Source organism: Chelonoidis abingdonii, chromosome 13 (genome assembly GCF_003597395.2).
Source record: "Chelonoidis abingdonii isolate Lonesome George chromosome 13, CheloAbing_2.0, whole genome shotgun sequence".
Classification (NCBI taxonomy): Eukaryota; Metazoa; Chordata; order Testudines; family Testudinidae; genus Chelonoidis; species Chelonoidis abingdonii.
This window is the reverse complement of record NC_133781.1, coordinates 29,910,381-29,929,233: the sequence shown is the minus strand read 5'-3', so window position 1 is coordinate 29,929,233 and position 18,853 is coordinate 29,910,381. Positions and strand designations below refer to the sequence as shown.

Sequence of the window (18,853 nt, the reverse complement as noted above, 5' to 3'; positions counted from 1 at the left end):
TTTATTCATGCCTTTTCACTGCACATATACTACAGATACCCTCTTTATTCAAATCTTCCCTTGCAACTCACTTCTGCAATATCAAGCCGTTCAACTAAGAAATGCTGTTACCCACTCGCAGGGAGGCCATGAGACAGACGAAGTATGCACTACAGATCTGCAGCCAACAGTAACTATGCATTTCTAACCTTGGTGATTTTAACAGACCCAACGTGAGGAACAAAGAAAAAACTGGAGTTAAATAACATCCACAGATTCCTTGCTTCAGACACTGTCAGTAAGACACAGATTTTATCTTGAGAGAGCAACAGAGCTCACCACAGACGTGCGAGTATGGCTGCCTCTGAGGAAGACCTCCAGCTTGAAAATATTCAACGTGAGAAAATCTCAGAACATTCAATACTTAGTGGTAGCATGGCACAGTGAGTGATACCCTCAGACAGCCTGGACAATTAAGTATAGATCTGAAAGTAATCTGCATATAGAGGACACTGAAATCCATGTGTCTTGATTAAATCACTGACAGGTTGCAGATATGAGAGAAATAAAGGACTAAAAGCTGAACTCCACATCTAAATTGTACACAAGATGATTCTTGCCACATATAGCCCCAAATGAATACTGAGAGATAGGCACTGTGGTTTTGATAGCTGGAATCCTGAGCAAAAAACCCCCCCAAAACACAAAAAAACTCCACAGAACATCTCAAAGAAAGAATAAAAGCCACGAGAAAACTCAAACCACAACTGTGCCAAATTAGCACCTGCCAGAGATGCTGCGGAATGTGTTTATCTGAGGGGAAAGCAAGGCGAAACTTCTAATTCCTTTGATGTTGTTCGAGACAGAGGACTATTGAGTTGAGCAGAATAGCCCCGCTGTACTGCTCAATATTTATGCACAGAGAAAAATTCTTATTTTACTTTAACCCCTAGAAGCGTAAGAGCTATTGGCCCCAGTAAACATATGGTAGATTTCAAAATGTGCCCAGCCTTCATTTTACCCTGTCAAGCCAGGTGCGAGAAGGAGTGACTGCTGCACAGAGAGACCTACGAACCCCTTCTCCCAGACACGCGTTAGCCAACAACATCTTACTACCTTTCTCAGGCCAAGTTTTGCAGCAATCTCATCCACAACCTCGGCTTTCGGATCTTCTAGGAGCTCCAGGCTGTTCTGTGTACCAATCTGTAAGCAAACAACAGAACCGGCTCATAAATCAAACATTCAAAATCCAGAGCAAACCAGTTCCTATGATTCTGGCCATTTCCAGAGAGGCTGTCTAGTGGGTGAGGCAAGCGGCTGGGAACTCAGCTGCTGGGTTCCATTCCCAGTTCTACCACTGACTTGTGAGGATCCTGGGAAAGCCAGTTTACACCCACCTTTCAGGAGTCCTGTGGCTTAGCCTGCAAAGCACAAACAAAGGAGCTCTATCTAGACAATTACACATCAAGCCCATCGCTATGGTCTCGGAGCACTTCTAGAGAAAGGCATAGACGAGAACATTTTTCTGAATCCCCCTTCGACTTGGCAGGTCTAAGCTCCTGTTGTGTTTGTTTGAACGTTAGAGTAGCACGTAGGAAGGGACTTGGTGAATCCAAGAGCACGCTCAGGCTTTCCTCCCAGCTCTGGAAATCAAGACTCAGCCATCTGGGTGTGCTTTCAAAGGCAGGAGTTTTTGTTGTTGGGTTTTGGGTTGGGGAGGAGGAGGGTGAGATGCTCTGCCAGACAGAAGAGCAGAGTTTTCTCTCTCCAGAACAGTGGAGGAAGCTTCCTCACTTCTACCTTACACACCATCGTGGTGCTGGAAAAGACACTACAAGCTGTACTGGCTTCCAGTGCTTGTGTGTCTCTCTAAAACATATAAAAGGCTTATAATGACACTGTGCCAACAAGCTGGGCTTGGCTGTCCTGGCATTTAATAAAACCAGCAGAGCTGTTAAAGGCTTGAGAGACTATTCACATACGCATGCAGTAATCATTTCTCAAAGAGCTGAATGATACTTTCAGTACTGACTGCGACTTTACTCCTAGTGAATCCAACAACAAATCAGGATTAATGAAATTCATGCTCCATGCCTCCCTCCACAGGGTGTGTACACACTAAACACATACAATTTGAATTCACTACAGAGGGGACGAGAAGAGTCAAACTTGATCTAAAATCCATCCCTGGGAATGGCAGCTTTATCTCTCCTTCTATGCTGCAATACTGAAACACACTGAAACTGATGAAGATGCCAAAGCTTTAACACTCAGCTTCCTAGATTGTGTGGATTTCAGGGAGATCTTTAAACATGACGTGAAGGCAGTTGTGGCTTGACAGAAATATGACACCTGCTGCTTTTCAGGATAACCCTACGGGGCTTCTTAGTCCTTAAAAAGAGAAGTTAAATACTACTCCAGCTTCTCTTTTTTGTACCCTTACTTGCAGATGAAGCCTTGTGTATAATGCAGCCCTTCAGTGAGCAACTATCCAAGGAGATACCTCCAATATCCTTTGCTAGTCTTAATACTGCTAAAGAGACTAAGGCTCTGTCTACACTGCGGAGCTTACAGAGGCACAGCTACACCGCTGTAAGGTCTCCTGTGTAGCCACTCTTTGCCGGCAGGAGAGAGCTCTCCTGACGGCATAACTAAACCACCCCCAATGAGCAGCAGTAGCTATGTTTTTGCGAGTGAAACCTATGTCAGTCCGGGGTGTTTTTTTTCACAACCTTGACTGACATTACTGAGAAAGGTGGTAGTGTAGACAAAGCCTAAGATCTGGCTGATCAGTTCCATTCTAAATCAGTAGGAAGTCAGGACTTACAATAAGATTTCTGAATGCCCTTGCACACTGCGATCCTGAGGTACTATTCTTACTCTACAGTGTTGCTGTAGGTGTGTTGGTCCCAGGATATGGGAGAGACAAGGTGGGGGAGGGAATATCTTTTATTAGACGAGCTTTTGAGCTACACAGACCTGGAGAAGACAACAGAAATTAGTCCAAAAAAATATTACCTCCCCCACCTTGTCTCTCAATAGTGCTAGACATTTTCAATTACATTGTTAAACTTACACAGCTTCAGCTTTTTAATGTCTGATTCAATTATTAAAAATCTATTTTATGTATTTGGTTTCGCTGGAACTCCTATTCCAAAAATCGGCTGTGGTCCAACTCTTTAAAGTTATGGCCAGAAGGGTTCTCAGGCAGTGACCGGAGCCACCTAGTGACTTTTACAAGCAATAAATCTTAAATCTTTATTGTAAAGTTCACTGTGTATTTATAGCCCTATACGCAAACAAAAGACAACCCAAAATGCCACAGTAGAAGTTAAAATATGAAACTCGTGGCCAAGCCAGTGCATCGGACCAGTCTGCACTAAGGTGTCGGCCAGCTCATCTCAAACTTTGGATTTGAAACAAGAGCAGAAGAAAGAGAGACACAGTGTCAGGTAAAATCAAATGCTAATTTACTCTCTTCTAAAATGCAGGCTACCAAGACAGTGTAAAGTTAAAACTTGAGGCATTCTGCTCCAAACAGATCTGGCCACCCTCGCATAGCAATGGTAGATTTCTGCATGGCCCATTCTTATCTTATAAAGAGAAACAATGCAATGTTGACTCAAAATGTTGGTTTTGTCGACGTTTTTACAACATTTAAGGGCAACAGAAATATTTCCCTGGGCACGTTTTGAAACGAACATTTCCCACTGAAGCCTTTGCAACCCAAACAATTTCACAGAGAACCTGAAAGAGAAACCCATTCTAAGGAAGTCACTTTCACTGTGTTTCCTTTTGCATTTCCCTGTGCTTGGGTAACTAAAATCATACAGCACAAACAGTGAAAAGCAAATGTGAATGGTAATTTCAGTGGTAATAATCTATGATTTTTATTTTGACAGTTTCCCTCTAGGATCTACTGCAGAAAACATCACGTGATTTCCTGAACAAAGTGGGTTCCACGTTCCCCAATCGCCATCTTTAAGAAATAAAACTACGACATTCTTATGCTGAGTTATTTTTACCTGTGGAGGTTCATAGATGGCAGCTACCTCAGCCCTGATACCCAGGGGGATGTCCTTGTGCTCTGTATATCGTCCGTATAAGTACCCAAAATGCTGGTTCCCTGTCTTTCTCCAGAAGTCGAGGAAGCGATCCGCAAGCGTGTGGTTCTCAAACATTATGTTGTCAACGTGCCTGTATTTCTGTTAGACAGAATGCAAGAGTGCTTTAGGCCAGCACCCTGATTCCAGACCAATGTCATCAATTAGCGTGCCTACTTCCAGTCCAGTCACATCTCTCCAGACCCGCCTGGGGTGTCCCCCAACAATTAAGGAAAAATTCAGAATCCTGCTGAAGCAAGGGGAGGGAAGGGGAAGCTAGCTTGCTCCATCTTCTCCTTCCCATGACTGCTCTATCCCTCCCTGCTCCAAACTCCTGCTGCAGCATCACACAACTCCCTCCACCAGAGCAGAATGCAGCACAGGCAGGATACAGGGAAGGCACCCAGAATACCCAGCACCCAAAATCAGTTCTGGCTTCTTGCTAGGAGCAAACTCCCGCAATCCTTTCTGACTGCAAAGTGTTGTGGAATTTCAGTGGGTTGCAACAAGAAGTTGCAGGTGGTTTTTAGGCTCCCATGTGGACGGAGAGTTGAGAAGCACTGTCCCAGCTCAGGTCAGTGCAAATGTCCTCTGCACTATGGGGAAATTCCTGAACCCGGCACATTTCAGAGTTGCTCTCTGCAGCAGCTAAAGACATTAACCAGCCATTTCCCTAGCACCTGCCAATATGCAAAGGCTCCCAGACTCCAAGATGGCTGCTCTCCTGGACTTTTTCTCCAGCTCAGAAATAAAAAAGGTAAATAACGGCTTCTCTGCGTAGAAGAACAAAGAGACCTCAGCACAGCCAATGCCAAGACTCACCTGTCTATTGAGCGTGATGGCACTTGGCTGGCACTTGGTGCAAATGCCTTCTGGCCAGGGAGGATGCCCCTCACAGCCAGATTTAATCTTGCAGCTGATGTTTTCCAGTGCAACGAACTTCCCCCTGAATAAGATCGGAAGAAAGGCGGGTTTTCTTTAGCATATTAGGATACCTTTTGCCTCCTAGAAAGAATCTAGCAAGTCAAGCATCTCGTATGTAACAAGGCACAGCACAAACATTGTGCGGTGATACTTTGCACCTCTATAAGATGCTGCAGCTTGTCCAAAGTCACACAGTAAATTCAGCAGCAGAGCTAGCAATGAAAGCCAGGAGTCCTGGTCCTTCTGTTCTAACTACTGGACAACTTTCCAGTAAGCTGATGGCGCCAGCAAAAGTGTCAGAAATGCACATAAAAGTCATTTGGTTGCAGTTTAAACAGTTTATATTGCACATGGCAAGGAATGTGTTACACTGCATGACCAAAATTAGTTTCCTTTTTTGTGCATAAAATTTATTGCAAGCTGGAGTCCTCTTAAAATGAGAATCCATGCTTGAGTTTCATTTCGGCAAGACAACCTCCCCAGAGAATGAAGGGAAGGTTCCACTTGTTTCCTCTTTAAAGGCAAGGCATGCTAGAATACTGATGGGTTCTCAGCTCCAGGGAAAGGGACATCGTCCTTCACAGAATGCTCCTGATTGCCTCAGTTTGTGGCCTTGCTTTGGAGCCATAGTTTTGCATCTGACATCCACTGGCTAGCTGAGTGTGTTCAGCACTTCCTCCGCCTAAGGTACTTACCTGGGCCTCATAACGGCGTTATCTAAACTATCTAAACTAGTAATGAGTTTATCTTCACAACCACGTGAGGGAGGGAAGTCCTGTCACCCGCATTTTGCAGACAGAGAACTGATGCAAAGAGTCTTTCCCGAAGTCACACAGGGAGTCCGTGGCAGAGGGAACTAGGCCCTAAGGGAATCTGAGCTTTGATTTTCTACAAATCTTAGTACTTAACTGAAAAGCAGAAGTGGATTGTGGCCAAAAGCTCTCCTGATTCACCAAAGCACCGTCCATGCCACCCTGAGGTTGACTCCTGGCTTCTTGATCATACCGTGCCCTTTCTTCCTTCTATCTGATCTTCCTTCCAACTTCAGCAATGCTGCTTGTAAGCAATTACCTTGCCACAGTTTAAAGTGAAGCTACTTCTTAGGATTCATATTCCCAGGGTTACCATATAATAGCTATTATCACCAACATTCATGCAAGGTTTGTGTACTTCGTTGTAGCTATAAGGTTCCCTTAATTGCAGTGAGTTTCTTACTTGTCTGCTCCTCCGGTCAGCTTCCTGATGTAGGCATGGAATGACATATGCTTCACAGGAGGTTCCAGATGGTTTAAATAATCTTCATCAAAAGGCTGCCAAAAACACCACACAAAGGAGAGCCAGGTCAGACACCTGTCTGATAATACACTGATCACTGAACAAATGGCTGTTCTAGATTCAACTTTCCACTGGCTCCCGGTGTGGAAACAGTCAAGAAACTCTGGGCCTTTTTTCACGGCAGTTATGGTCTCATGTGACAGGTACAATGGGACTTCACAGTATTTTTAATATTCATTCATACTTGCTCAAAACACAAATTTTCTCCACAAACCACAGCTAGACTCAAAGACACAAGGCTTTTTAAATAATGAAAAACAAAAAGGCCAGCTGATTTAAACGTTCTTTCTGAAGTTGTTTGAACTCATGGGGGGGGAGGAGACCACACTCATTTGGGGGAACCATTTCTGCATGCACTAGGGAAACAGGTGAGAGTATCTGTTGTTATTACGGTTGTTTTCAATCTAAATAGGGTGCAGTGGAAATCTGAGGAGAAGCACTGAGATCTGTACGGGGGAGGAGAAAGGAGAGCAAACTGAACGCAAAGAGCGGCACAGAGATCCAGAGTGAAAGTGAAGAGAGAAGACAAAATCTCACACACAAAGGTTTGCCTGGGGGCTTTTTAAAATATTTTCTGCTAAATCCATTACAGCAGAAAAACAAACGCCTTAATCATGAGAAATCCTAGGGCAGCATTATAGCCAAAGGACCAACCTTGTTTCTTTAGCTATTGTTGGTGTGAACAGGAGGCCTTGGGTAACATATCAGAAGACTGCCTCTCAGAAGTGCTACCATTACACAGGCAAAGCTTCAAGAAGTGTTTAAGCAGGTACAGAGAGTTTGGAGAAAGAAGGGTAACTTCAGAAAGTAACATAAATAAGAGATGGTTAAAGCTTGACTCCTTACCTCTAGTGGCACACAATGCACACATTTACCCAAAGGGCCATGTCGACACCTGTGTGAAGAGAAAACAAAAGGTCACATTTAAAATGGGAAAGACACTCCATGCCAGACTTTACAATCTTTGTGTAGTGTAGAGATCTGGAATGTTTGGCTAACCATTTGGGCCATGAGCATCCACTGGTACATTATGAGATGACCATGGGCGAAAGCAGGGAATCAAAAATAATTTCACCTACATTGGGAGCAAGATCTTGGATTTAACCTACAAGTCTGAGGTCACAATCATTCTTACACACCTGTTCCACTGGCAGACATCTCCACTAGTTAAACACCTCCATGCACAGGCTTCAGATTATAACCCCTGAATTTGTAGAACTCTAATTCAGGGCAGTGTTTCAAGCCAGATACGCAATGCTTTGTGGTGTGGGTGGGTGGTGGGGAGAGGCTGCATTACTTTAAAAAAACAAGGACCAACACACTCATCCTTTATCAGTTGCATAAGGATGCTCTTGGAACACACTGAAATATGCTCTTATCTAACTGATAAAATCCTGCTGGGCCAAAGTTAAGACAAGGAAAAAAATCCCCTTTTGAGGTGATCTCCTTAGAAACCACAGGAGCCCTGCCAGGGCATTAAGAACTGGTCAGTACTGATTCTTAAGAGCAAACCCCAGCAGATGAACATGGCTGTTGACTCTCACTAGGAGGATATGGATGGGAGCCAGTGCAGCACTGCTTTTAATAAGGTTGTATGAACATTATCTCCCACATTAAGGACCACTACAGGCTGCTAATGCACTCAGCAGAATGCCAGCCTCCCATCAGGTTTAGACTGATAAGCAGCCACAAATACAGGCACAACCCTGGCCATACATTTTTTATCATCATAAATATTTGTCACTGTACTTCGACTCCCTGCTAAGAATACCTTTCCTCTCTTGGAAAATGTGGTCAGGTTAAACCTAGGTTTTGGTTTGGGGGTTTTTTAAACCAAGAAGTGAAGAGTTTTGCCTTTCTTGTTTGAAGATTAATGTGCCATTTCCCTCATTTGTCATCAGCTCGAAAAGGTTAGATAATATTTTCCATTTAAAGGCTACGCCTTTCTGATCTTCCCTTCTGTGGCAGCACTAAAGATGACAACATAACAGGGCTGGGTGGGGCATTCAGGTTAAAAAAAGTCCTGCTTGTCTTTAAATCTTTTCTCAACACCTCTGAGAAGCTACTTCACAATGGGGGATCTAGTCCCAAGTCTGAGGGTAAGTGAAAATAGTAATTAGTGTTGGCAATTACCATCATATATCTTCCCCAATTAATGTTATGTGACCAGCCAGGCCAAAAACATTTTGTTAAGGTGTGTTTAGATTTAAGGGATTATTAAAATACCTTAATGTTTATTTTTATGGGAACAATACCACATTGCTCATCCAGAGATCCTCTCAGCCAAAACCAGGAGGCAGTATGGTCTAGCAGACAAAGCACTGGACTAGGAGTCAGGAGACCTGGGTTTTACTCCCAGGTCCAACACTAGCTTGCTGAGTGACCTTGAGCAAGTCACTTCCCTCCACGTGGCTCAGTTTCCCCATCTGTAAAATGGGAATAATGGTACCTGCTTTGTGAGGCACTTTGAGATCTACTGATAAGCACTATATATAAGGGCTAGGATTATCTAAACACACTTTATAAACACGGTGTCTCAACCTTCCCGTTAGCTAAGCAGGTATCCTCACTTTATAGAAGGGTAAACAGAGGGCACAAGAAATTATTACAGTGATCCCGAAGGGAGCCAGGCATCATGCCCAGGAATCCTGACTCCCAGCCCCTAGGCTAGCCAGTAAAAAAAACTTCCACACACTCCTTTGACTCCTGTGGTTTTGCTGTTCTAAAAACTGATGGATCTGAGATGACAAAGTTTCCCAGCAAGTCCAAGAATTCATTCTGGAGGGGCTGCACAAACACCCCTACCCTGGCACACAGGTATCTTGTAACAAGGGATAGCTGTGGTGGCTTAATCTGAGCATGAGAGGGAACATTAGTGGGCTGGGGGAACAACCAAAGCACCTGACCAAAGGCGTACATGAACTATTTGCAACTGAGATCCTCTGTTATTCCTGGATGCCTAGGTAGCAGCCTTGGCTAAAAGGGATTTTTTCCATTTGTGGTTTTCATGTGGGATCCAGACTATGCCACAGTTTATCCATGCCTGTCACCTTAAGCCTGGATTAATGTAACATATACTATAGGAAATACACACAAACCATATGGAAACAGAAACTACTGCAGAATGCAGCCCGCTACTTATTAGGCAGGTGTCACACTGGGAGCATATTCCAGAATTGTTCTGCACTAACTACCAGTACATTTCTAAACAGAATTCAAGGTGCTGATTTTAATCTGTATAGCTGTAAGAGGGTTGGGAACAGAGATCATCATCAGAAGCACTTCAGCTGGAGCGACCTTGGTTTAAACAGGTGGTGGCTGTCAGTAGGTCCTTCTTGGCAAAGGCCCTACAGTTTGGAATCTGTTTGCAGCCTTGGCTTGCCAGAGCCCAGATTTAACTTCCTAGGATAACAGCAAAGTCTGTTTTTCCTTGTGGGTATTTAAAAAGGGGTGGGGGAGCCAATGAGTGGTGTAAGGTTTAGAAGGAAGGCCAGTCATTTAACACTCTTACTGGTTATCAGTTTCATACTGAACATTATTTTAAATCTTGTTAAGCACCAAGCATGTGCTACAGAACTATAGAATCTAGTTAGAAAGCACAGTAGTATTTACAGTTGCTGGTCTCGATTCCTGTAAATCTTCCCATCTTGTTTGATTAGGTACTGGTCGATCTCATCTTCCACCACGTGAGGGACCCCCAAGGGGCGCAACAGCCCTTGAGAGATAGAGGTGTCCATGTTCTCAGAGGAAGAGCCAGCAGGGCTCGAGGGGAAGAGGAACAACATATCACCATGCCTATGTGGGGAGAAAGAGAAAGGAGCACTGCTTTGGAATGTGCCTAACTTCCTACATACACAGTGGGGCAAACAGCCATTAGGAAAGCGTCCGCTCTGTAGGCTAGAGTACAGTTCAACATACATTACCTTCACCTCCCTTTCTTTCAGCAATAACTTGTTTGACCGTGATTTTCACTGTATCCACCCTGAGGAACCTACAGCTTCTGTCTGAGTTACCTGCTGAAATTTCTAAGCTTCCTTACTGGCATATAACTGCCTTCATTAATGCACATCTGCCACAGCTTCCCAGGTACCAGAACCTGAAATCTGGAGACACGAGTAGAATAAATGAACTAGCACAACACTAACAACTACCTTCCAAAGCCATTTCATTAGCTAGCTAGTGCGCCTGCTGTTTTGTCCATTTGCATTATGAAGTTGCAAGATGCCTTCAAACACAGGTGCTGAACTCTGCCTCTTAGCACCAGCAAAATAAAGAGGCACCTTTCACCAAGAACAGAGCCCAAGAAACAGAAAGAGAACAGGGTGGAAGGGGTTAAAAGGAGAGAAACAGCAGCTTCAGCAGGACAAAGGGCTAACTAGGTTGCCTACACTTGTAGTGGGGTGTCTTCTGAAGGCCTTTTGTGCACTACTAAGGAACAAAAATGAGTTAGCTTTGTTTGGTGCCCTTCCTTTTACACCGACATCCACACTAGAAAAGGTGATGGGTGGACTGAAAGAACATTTCCAGTAGTCTCTGACGAGGGAGGGCTGGAGCTCAATGGACTCCAGCAGCAATGCAGCGTGGGTGGAGGAGTGCAGAAGATAGGGAGGAGGAAAAAATGATGCAATTCCCTCTTGGTCATAGAGGAGCAAAGGAGGAGTCTGGTCCAGGCTTACTACAGTAGTGGGCAGCACTATAAAACCCTAAGCTAGGTGGCTACCATGGGCTACCACGGACAGTAACTTCTGGTAGCCCACATTTCCGCAATACTGCAACCAATCCAATTTGCCTTGTCACTAGTGACAGGCCTGACACGGATGTGACAAAGTGGGGATTTTCCCTGGTTATGTGGTATATGTGAGTCTTACTGTTTTGCATGAATGCTGTGGCCTCGGTTTCTCTGTGTATTGCACCAATGTCTAGGTGGTACGATTAAGGGAGTGTGACTTTTGCGGAGGCTGCTCCAGCCGCCTTCACCGATGCTATAGCTGCCTTTTTGTAACCTGAGACCCAGGAGGGGGATGCGACCCAGGTGGCCCGGAAACTGAAACAAAGGCCGGAGGAAGAGCAATGAGCAGGGCAGGGACCAGGCAGCTGGAAGCGAGACAGTGTCAGCTGGCTTAGGGGTTAGGGGGAGGACCAGAGCCCTGGCTCTGAGCTCTCTCCCCGCCAAGATGGACTTGGCTGAAAGTCATTGATTTCTGTAATAGCAAGCTCTGTTCTACGCCGTGTTCGTGTCGACTAATGAACCTTCTGTTTTACTGGCTGGCTCAGAGTCACATCTGACTCCGGAGTTGGGGTGCAGGGGCTCCCCCCCGAGTCCTGACTGGCTTCATGTGGAGTAGTTCCAGAGCATTGACCCGGCGACTCCATGACAACGGAATATTGCAGGGAATACTGAAGCTCACAGTTTTGTCCATTAGTTACCACACAGGCACAGAATGGAGACATTAGACAGGTTTGCCAAAAGGGGTAAGGCATATTCTACTGTACGACGGTCTCTCTGCATCCCTGGTGGTCTCTGTCAAGAACTTACTTGATTTTCAGTAGGTGAAGGGATTTGTTCTGGGAGGCTGTGATCTCACCAGTCCTGTTTCTATTGACGTACACAGAAAAGCCATTATTCCTGAAGCCAAACTCTTTTGCAACCTAGGAAATAAGAGAAGAATGAGACAATACAGAACACTTCACATCTGTGTCCTCACTGTGCGGGAGAAAATAGGAAAGGCCTAGCAGAATTCTCTGCTACAGGTATTTTAACTGAACCCATCCTCCCATCAGGTAGAGAAGACTGTCAGGGAGCTAAAAAACACAAACCCTAACAAGGAATTTACAAGAAAACAAGAGCTGACAGAAATATGGACCTCTACTTGTCATAAAGATGACAATGAAAGCAAATAAAATACATATGTAACATTTATCAGAGGGGTAGCCTCAGATGGAGATGCATCTGAAGAAGTGGGTTTTTTTACCCATGAAAGCTTATGTACAAATAAATCTGTTAGTTTTATAGCAAACACTCAATGTTACATATAAAAACAATGAGGAGTCCAGTGGCACCTTAAAGACTACGTGACCTTCACTTGGGGTGAGAGATCGCCAGTCACTATTATCCAAATCTCCACTCTCCCATGCCAGCTTCTGCTGAATACTGCACCAAGTCACCTTCGCCCCAGCCGACCCCAAACCCCTTTCCTTCCTCACATTCATCTCTGCTCTCATTTCTCAGTCACAATTTTCCACACAATCTTCACTCTCTCCTGCTCCTTTTTTCATTTCTTTACACTGTTGGCCATGTGCCTTTCTTTATGCTGGACTTTATGCTTGCAAAAGCCTCTTCCTTCAGACTACCAGACAGCTTCCCTTTCATCCTTTAAGTGCCTCAATTAAAACCTACTTTCTCTTAAGCTTGCAATGCTGACTTCAGTTAAATAGCATCTCTGCTCATTTATACATCTGATCTTTTAAGAGCTAGTCAATTTAAAAGCTGAGTTAGAAGTAGCTTCAGGTGCTGTACCTGCTCCCCTGAGTCCCTATGCAATTTCTGTAGCTTCATTTTTTTTAATGTATAAAAAATATTTCTCCTCCGTTGCTTGTGTCAAACTCACAGACAGAGGAAATGGACTACACACAAACAACATGGAGTCCGGTGGCACCTTAAAGACAAACAGATTTATTTGGGCATAAGCTTTCGTGGGTAAAAAACCCACTTCTTCAGATGGACTACACATGGGACACAGTCAAGTGCATGACACACAAAATGCTGGCAAGCACACACAATAAAATGGAAAACAAGAGACTGCAGTTTGTTTTCTCTAACCTCTCAGCTATAGTGAACTGAGGTGTGAATTTTAGCAAAAGAAGGTCAGTTATTCAGAGCAATACGATTTCTAAATAGTCTCTCTAACTTATCTGAGGCGAATAATCAGCTCCTCAGGTCAGAGACCTCGTATATTACGGAGGAAGCAAATTCTACAGCTAGGAAACAAAATTACAGGTTTTCCCAGGTTTAAAGTTCTAACCTGAAGACAGACGGCCTACTCATTCGGCCCTTGCTGCGTGAAGCAGAGGAATTCCCATACTATCATGCTCAGTAACCTGGCCTGGGATATATATGGTGTTATGTGCTCTGAAAGATGGAGTGCCAGGACGATTAAGTGCCTTATGGCATAACATTTTGAAATTAATTTGGCATTTGTGCAGGATCAACTAAGAGGAGCTCACAAGCCAGGAAGGAGTAAAGCCCCGGTTTATAAACCATAGCCTCAATAATTAGCAAATGCTACAAAGAAAGTTATGACAAATACAGTGAAAAGGAGATTTGTGTTTTGAGCAAGATATGTTTGAAAGTTCTTCCAGTATGCAGGTACTCCTTTAACAGAATTCTGCCTGAACCTCATCTTCAGTCTATACAAGCTTTTCTTAAAGTGTCAAGTAAAAGATTACATTTAATCAAACAGAAAAAGCTATAATCTGATGTTTAAATTACAACTGTCTAGTTAGATGTAACACGCACATATATTGGCATTTGAGTAGTAAAACCTAAACCCATTAGGATTCAAGAAGCCTAGTCACTGATGTATTACAGCCTGTAATGTCTCTCTTAGAATAAATCCTGTATCTGAAAGAAAAATAAGAGTATCTCTCCACAGCACAAATCTCAGAATGCTTACTTCATCCTCCCTAGCAAGGTAAAGTGAAATCCAGGCAGTTTGGAGGGAAGGATTAAGAACACAATAGAACAAGATATTCCTCTTGCTAACAGAAAAGCACTGAGCTTAAAGATTCCACACTACTCCCAAGGTCCCAGGAGTTGGAGAGGAGAAAAAAGATTGTAGGAGAAATGCAAAATATCTGAGATTCTTGCTCCCTCTAAACAATGAATTTGAGACACTAACCATCAGACGACCAACTGACACCTAATATAAAATTAACAGTATGTGCTCCGCACACTTCCAATTATGGAATTCGTTCCCCCAGCAATCTGTTCCTCAAAGACCACATGCGGATCTCAAAGTTGGTCAATATCTTTCCTCAACCTCCAAAACTATTTGGAAGAGCCCCTGTGACATTCAAATAACACTGCACCAGAAAACAAAACAGTACTCAAGGAGCAAAGGAAACAGTTACCAGTTCACTTCCACTCAAATATTGTTTAGGAAGGCCAATAACTTGGGGCAGATATTGAATATTCTCTCTATATTTCCTATTTAATGCTCCCCCACAATCCCATTACTTATAGTATTTAACATAATGTTGTGTGTATACATTGTAGTTCTTTCCTTTCAGCCTCCCATTCAGGTCTCTGATTCATTCAGTGACATTGAATCAGGGTTGATGTTGGTGACACGACTGAAAGTATCAAGGTGGAAAAGGAATCAGATTAACTTCCTCTGCACACACTGTTAGCAACAAGAGGAATGGAAGGGGAAAGCATTTCAGTTTAATGCAGTTTTGATAAAATGTTATAGTATTTCCCTGTATTAATTCCTGTATAGATGTACAGACCAACCAAGATACAGTCCAACCCATTTTAAAAACAAATCATGTCTCATCACCCAAAGTAACAGTTTTCAAACAGTGGAGCGTAACTGATTTTTCAAGCAACCATATCTTAAACACCTTCTCAGTCATTGCCTTATCAGAATGTGAAAACAAAGAAAATGACACCAGAGAAAGCTGAGGCAGAGAGGTTGAATTTGTTTGAATAAATTAGGAGGAAGGTGTCAAAACTGAGTTTATAGCAGAAAGCCAGTTTCACTTTAATTGTGGAGAGATTGTTCTGACTAATGCATACTGATCCACACAACCACCAGCAGGCTATCCTGCTTAGGCTGAGCATATATCACTCATTCAAGAAAGTCTCTGTGTATACATCCAGTAAGCTAAGAAGTTCCCAAAAGCACAGCCATTTAGAGTGGCTAAATTCTGGGCAGCCAGAGCACCCTCCTAGCCCAGAAGAGAGCAGGGAAGCCGGCAGATAAGTGATGAAATGCTGAAAGGCAGGATACCTTTTTTAGAAACGTTGCAACTGTTTCTCGTTTTGCTGCTGTGATGCGCTTCACCCCCTCTGGTGACTGGACCCGGATTATCTGCAGAGAATTAAAAGGTATACCAGGTCATACAACAAAGCAATACCATGGCCCGTCCTGGTTTTGATTCTGAGCAATAGAAGTTCCTCACTTTTGAAGACATGAAACATAGCAAGTATCATCACAACCTCTCACCCTGACCACACCCTTTTCCCATGACTGAAGTCATTCATAGCATTTGCTAGATACATTACTCTGAGATGTGAGGCATTTTTACAAACAGATTTAAAAGGTCAATAATGGCACTGAGCTTATTTTTCTGATGAAACTTCTGGATTTAGACATGAAGCAAAACATGCAGCATTATTACAGGATAACTCAAAGCTTTTATGAGCGCAGTTTAGTCAATCTCCCAATTTCCTTTACAGAGGAACTGGGCTAACTTGCAGTATTAAGGGTCATCTTCAGTTTTATTTCATTTCAACAACATTACTGACAGTTGGCATCTATCTCCAATAAAGAGAATAAGAGAATTAAGTCATTGAGGCACAAGGCATTACTGGGGGACGTTAATAGAATTTCCTCTGCAAGCCAACATTTGAGATGGGAGAGATAAGTAAAGCCACCTGCTTTTGGGAAAAGAGGCCAAAGGGAAGTGTTCCCATTAAGGCAGGCTTGGCTGTGGATCAGTGGCACAACCATCAGTATGTCTTACACTTCTCAGGAGTGTGAAAGTGACTAAGCTCAGCCAGCACCTCAGAGCTGCTGCAAGCCCAGAGTACAAAGCAGCATGGGGATATGCAGTGAAGAGCCAGGCTGCAGAGAGTGCTCTTACAAACACCAGTCTGCCAATGTGAAGGACAGCAGGGCAGAGCTTGACATGTGACAACAAGAGGCTGCCAGAGTGCTCCAGAATGCCCTTCTTCGAAGTTATTTTCTCACGTATCACCGCTCCGATGTTGTGTATGTGAATACATGGAACATGCTAGAAACAGGAAACATTTGTAACAGACTACTCTTTCGCCTGAGTGCAAGTTGCTGCACTCTCTCTTCCCCCAGAAAAGTGTGCATAACACAGGTGAGGAACAGATTCATTAATACTATATTTCAGGGTGCACCTTAATGACTATGGGATAACCCCACCTTGCTTTGATTTTTCAAACACACATGGAACCCAAACACACATTGGATTTCCTGCTTGGAAAGCCTACTTACATTTAATCAGCCTAAGAATGCCAAAACAAGGCTCTAAAGATCTTTTTAAATGTTCAAGCTTCTCCCACTTGTGGGGCTTACTAAGAATATTTGAAGGGCTAATGAGACCCAGGCTGTTGAACACCCTGAAGCATTCTCTCTGCCAGTGGCTAAGAGAATGATGTCTCCACACAATTCCCAGGCGGCACTGGAGCTAGCCAGAGATCAGAACAGACAATTGAATATTTAACCACTTGGCACTAGTATGGCAGCATAGGGCTGTACCACTGGGTCCTAACTCGAACCTTTTCTGCAACAATATATGACCAATCAGCTGTGTACCTTATTTTGGTGTGTTCAACTCAGGACAGTGTTTCAGATAAGATCTCCAGCATCAATGCCACAGTAACTAACATGAAGTGTGTGGGTGAGAAAAGGAATACTTTGCCATAACCCAGTTAAAAACACACGTTCTCTGCTGCTCAGGTGATCCAAGAAAATGCTAAAAGGAAGGTAATATCAGTAACATCCAGATGTTGAGAGGAAGGCAGATGTCAGTTGCGGCATCACCATAGATGCCCCCAAGAACATACACATGAGGTCTAATAAGATCTGGATGATGTCACTGTTGGCCAAAGTTTTGCCTACAAGAGTAGCGTAGATGCTTGTGATTTTGGAAGTCTATGGAGACACTTGGTTTTCAACAGCAGGGCTTGCCTGGCAGCTTTAGAAAGAAAAATCTAAATACAAACCCTGTTTTGTTACAAGGTTCCAGAATTTTTCAAACACTTTCAATAACTTTTTGTTTTGTCAGTTTCTACACCCAGTTCTCCCTCCACGGGAAAGAGGGTGACTAATGGGGAAGAACACACCGGAGGCCAATGACCGACTGGACATCAGCATGCAACAAATGAAATCAATTGATTTAGCAGCCTAACAACTGGCAAATTACAGGCCTATTGAGATAGACCTTTACAAAGAGTAAAGGAACTGTGTTTATATGCCATTCCAGTTAAACTAGTTTCTAGCATGGCTGATCAACTCATGTGGATGAAACCAAACTGCATTCAAAGAACAGCATTCTAGCCTAAATTTTGGCTAAAGCAGGGATCAGCAACCTTTGGCACGTGGCCCATCAGGATAATCTGCTGGTGGGCTGGGACAGTTTGTTTACCTCCAGTATCCACAGGTTCTGCCAATCACAGCTCCCACTGGCCGTGGTTCACCACTCCAGGCCAATGGGGGCTGTGGGAAGCGCCACTTCCTGCAGCCCCCATTGGTCTGGAACAGCGAACTGTGGCCAGCGGGAGCTGTGATCTGCCAAACCTGCGGACGCTGCAGGTAAACAAGCTGCTCCGGCCTGCCAGCGAATTTCCCTCATGGACTGCATGCCAAAGGTTGCCAATCCCTAGGCTAAAGCCAGAAGGTTGCTTTTGAACAGAGTTTTAAAATGGTTCTGCACCCATCCAAAAGGGCTTTTGACTTGGAGGACTTTGGGGAATTTTCCAACTGCCACTCCTGGACACCAGTAATTTTCATCTCAATGTCATCTAGACCTACTCTAGACAACACGGTGGTAAACGTACTGGCAGGTGGTCCAGCACACTGCTAGAACCGGTGCAGCAGTACTGGTGGGAGAGTTTTAAGGAGAAGTTCAGAGTACAGAAAGGGTTAGGCACAATCCACACTGGGATCACAACTGTGCTATGAACAACCTTTGCACATGGTTGTCAATAGCAGTTTCCCTCCCTAGTGCAGATACAGACTATGATACAACATATCTGTTGTATGTGCCGGATGGAGATTTAGAGGGGGAAAGAGGGAGGTTACATTTGGTCTGATTTTTAATAAGCCTATCAAGCGCTCCAGGCACACATGCAGAGCATTTCACAGGGAAGATGTATTTTAAGGTTTCCAGTGGATATTGTCCTTCTTCCCCCAGCCCAATGGAACCGCTACTTTAATATGCACACTGCCATCCACTAACTTCTCAAGCTCAACTCCCACCCCAAAACTTGAAAGCCTGGGGGGGGGGGGACAGGGGGAAGTCTTCAAATGGGCCCCAAAGGTTAAAGACAGTTAGGCTGTGCTAGAGCCGGGTTTGGGGAAGATGGTGAGAACTGCAAGATCCCTAGGGAGACCCTCTCTTGGTGGGGAAAACATCGACTTGCGGCTTGGGGGTGGGAGGGTTTCTGGGTCTTTTGCGAAGGCTGAAGGGTCTCACTCGACCGCCTCTGCCGGGGAGGAGCAGCCGGACGGATTCCCGGAGACGCCCTTTCCCGGGGG

At 44.1% G+C, this 18,853-nt stretch overlaps 1 protein-coding gene across 1 annotated transcript in view; it reads right to left on the bottom strand.

Moving 5' to 3' along the window:
- The window catches only part of NPLOC4 (NPL4 homolog, ubiquitin recognition factor), a 38,481-nt gene extending 23,035 nt beyond the window's left edge, over positions 1-15,446 (bottom strand). The window contains exons 1-8 of the mRNA XM_032797235.2: positions 15,353-15,446; positions 11,878-11,990; positions 9,954-10,136; positions 7,188-7,236; positions 6,222-6,316; positions 4,905-5,028; positions 4,005-4,184; positions 1,096-1,182 (exon numbers count right to left, since the gene is read on the bottom strand). Of these exons, the coding sequence (XP_032653126.1) occupies positions 1,096-1,182; positions 4,005-4,184; positions 4,905-5,028; positions 6,222-6,316; positions 7,188-7,236; positions 9,954-10,126 (708 nt within the window). The 5' untranslated portion in view covers positions 10,127-10,136; positions 11,878-11,990; positions 15,353-15,446. The remainder of the gene's footprint in view (positions 1-1,095; positions 1,183-4,004; positions 4,185-4,904; positions 5,029-6,221; positions 6,317-7,187; positions 7,237-9,953; positions 10,137-11,877; positions 11,991-15,352) is intronic.
- Between the last annotated feature and the right edge of the window lie 3,407 nt (positions 15,447-18,853).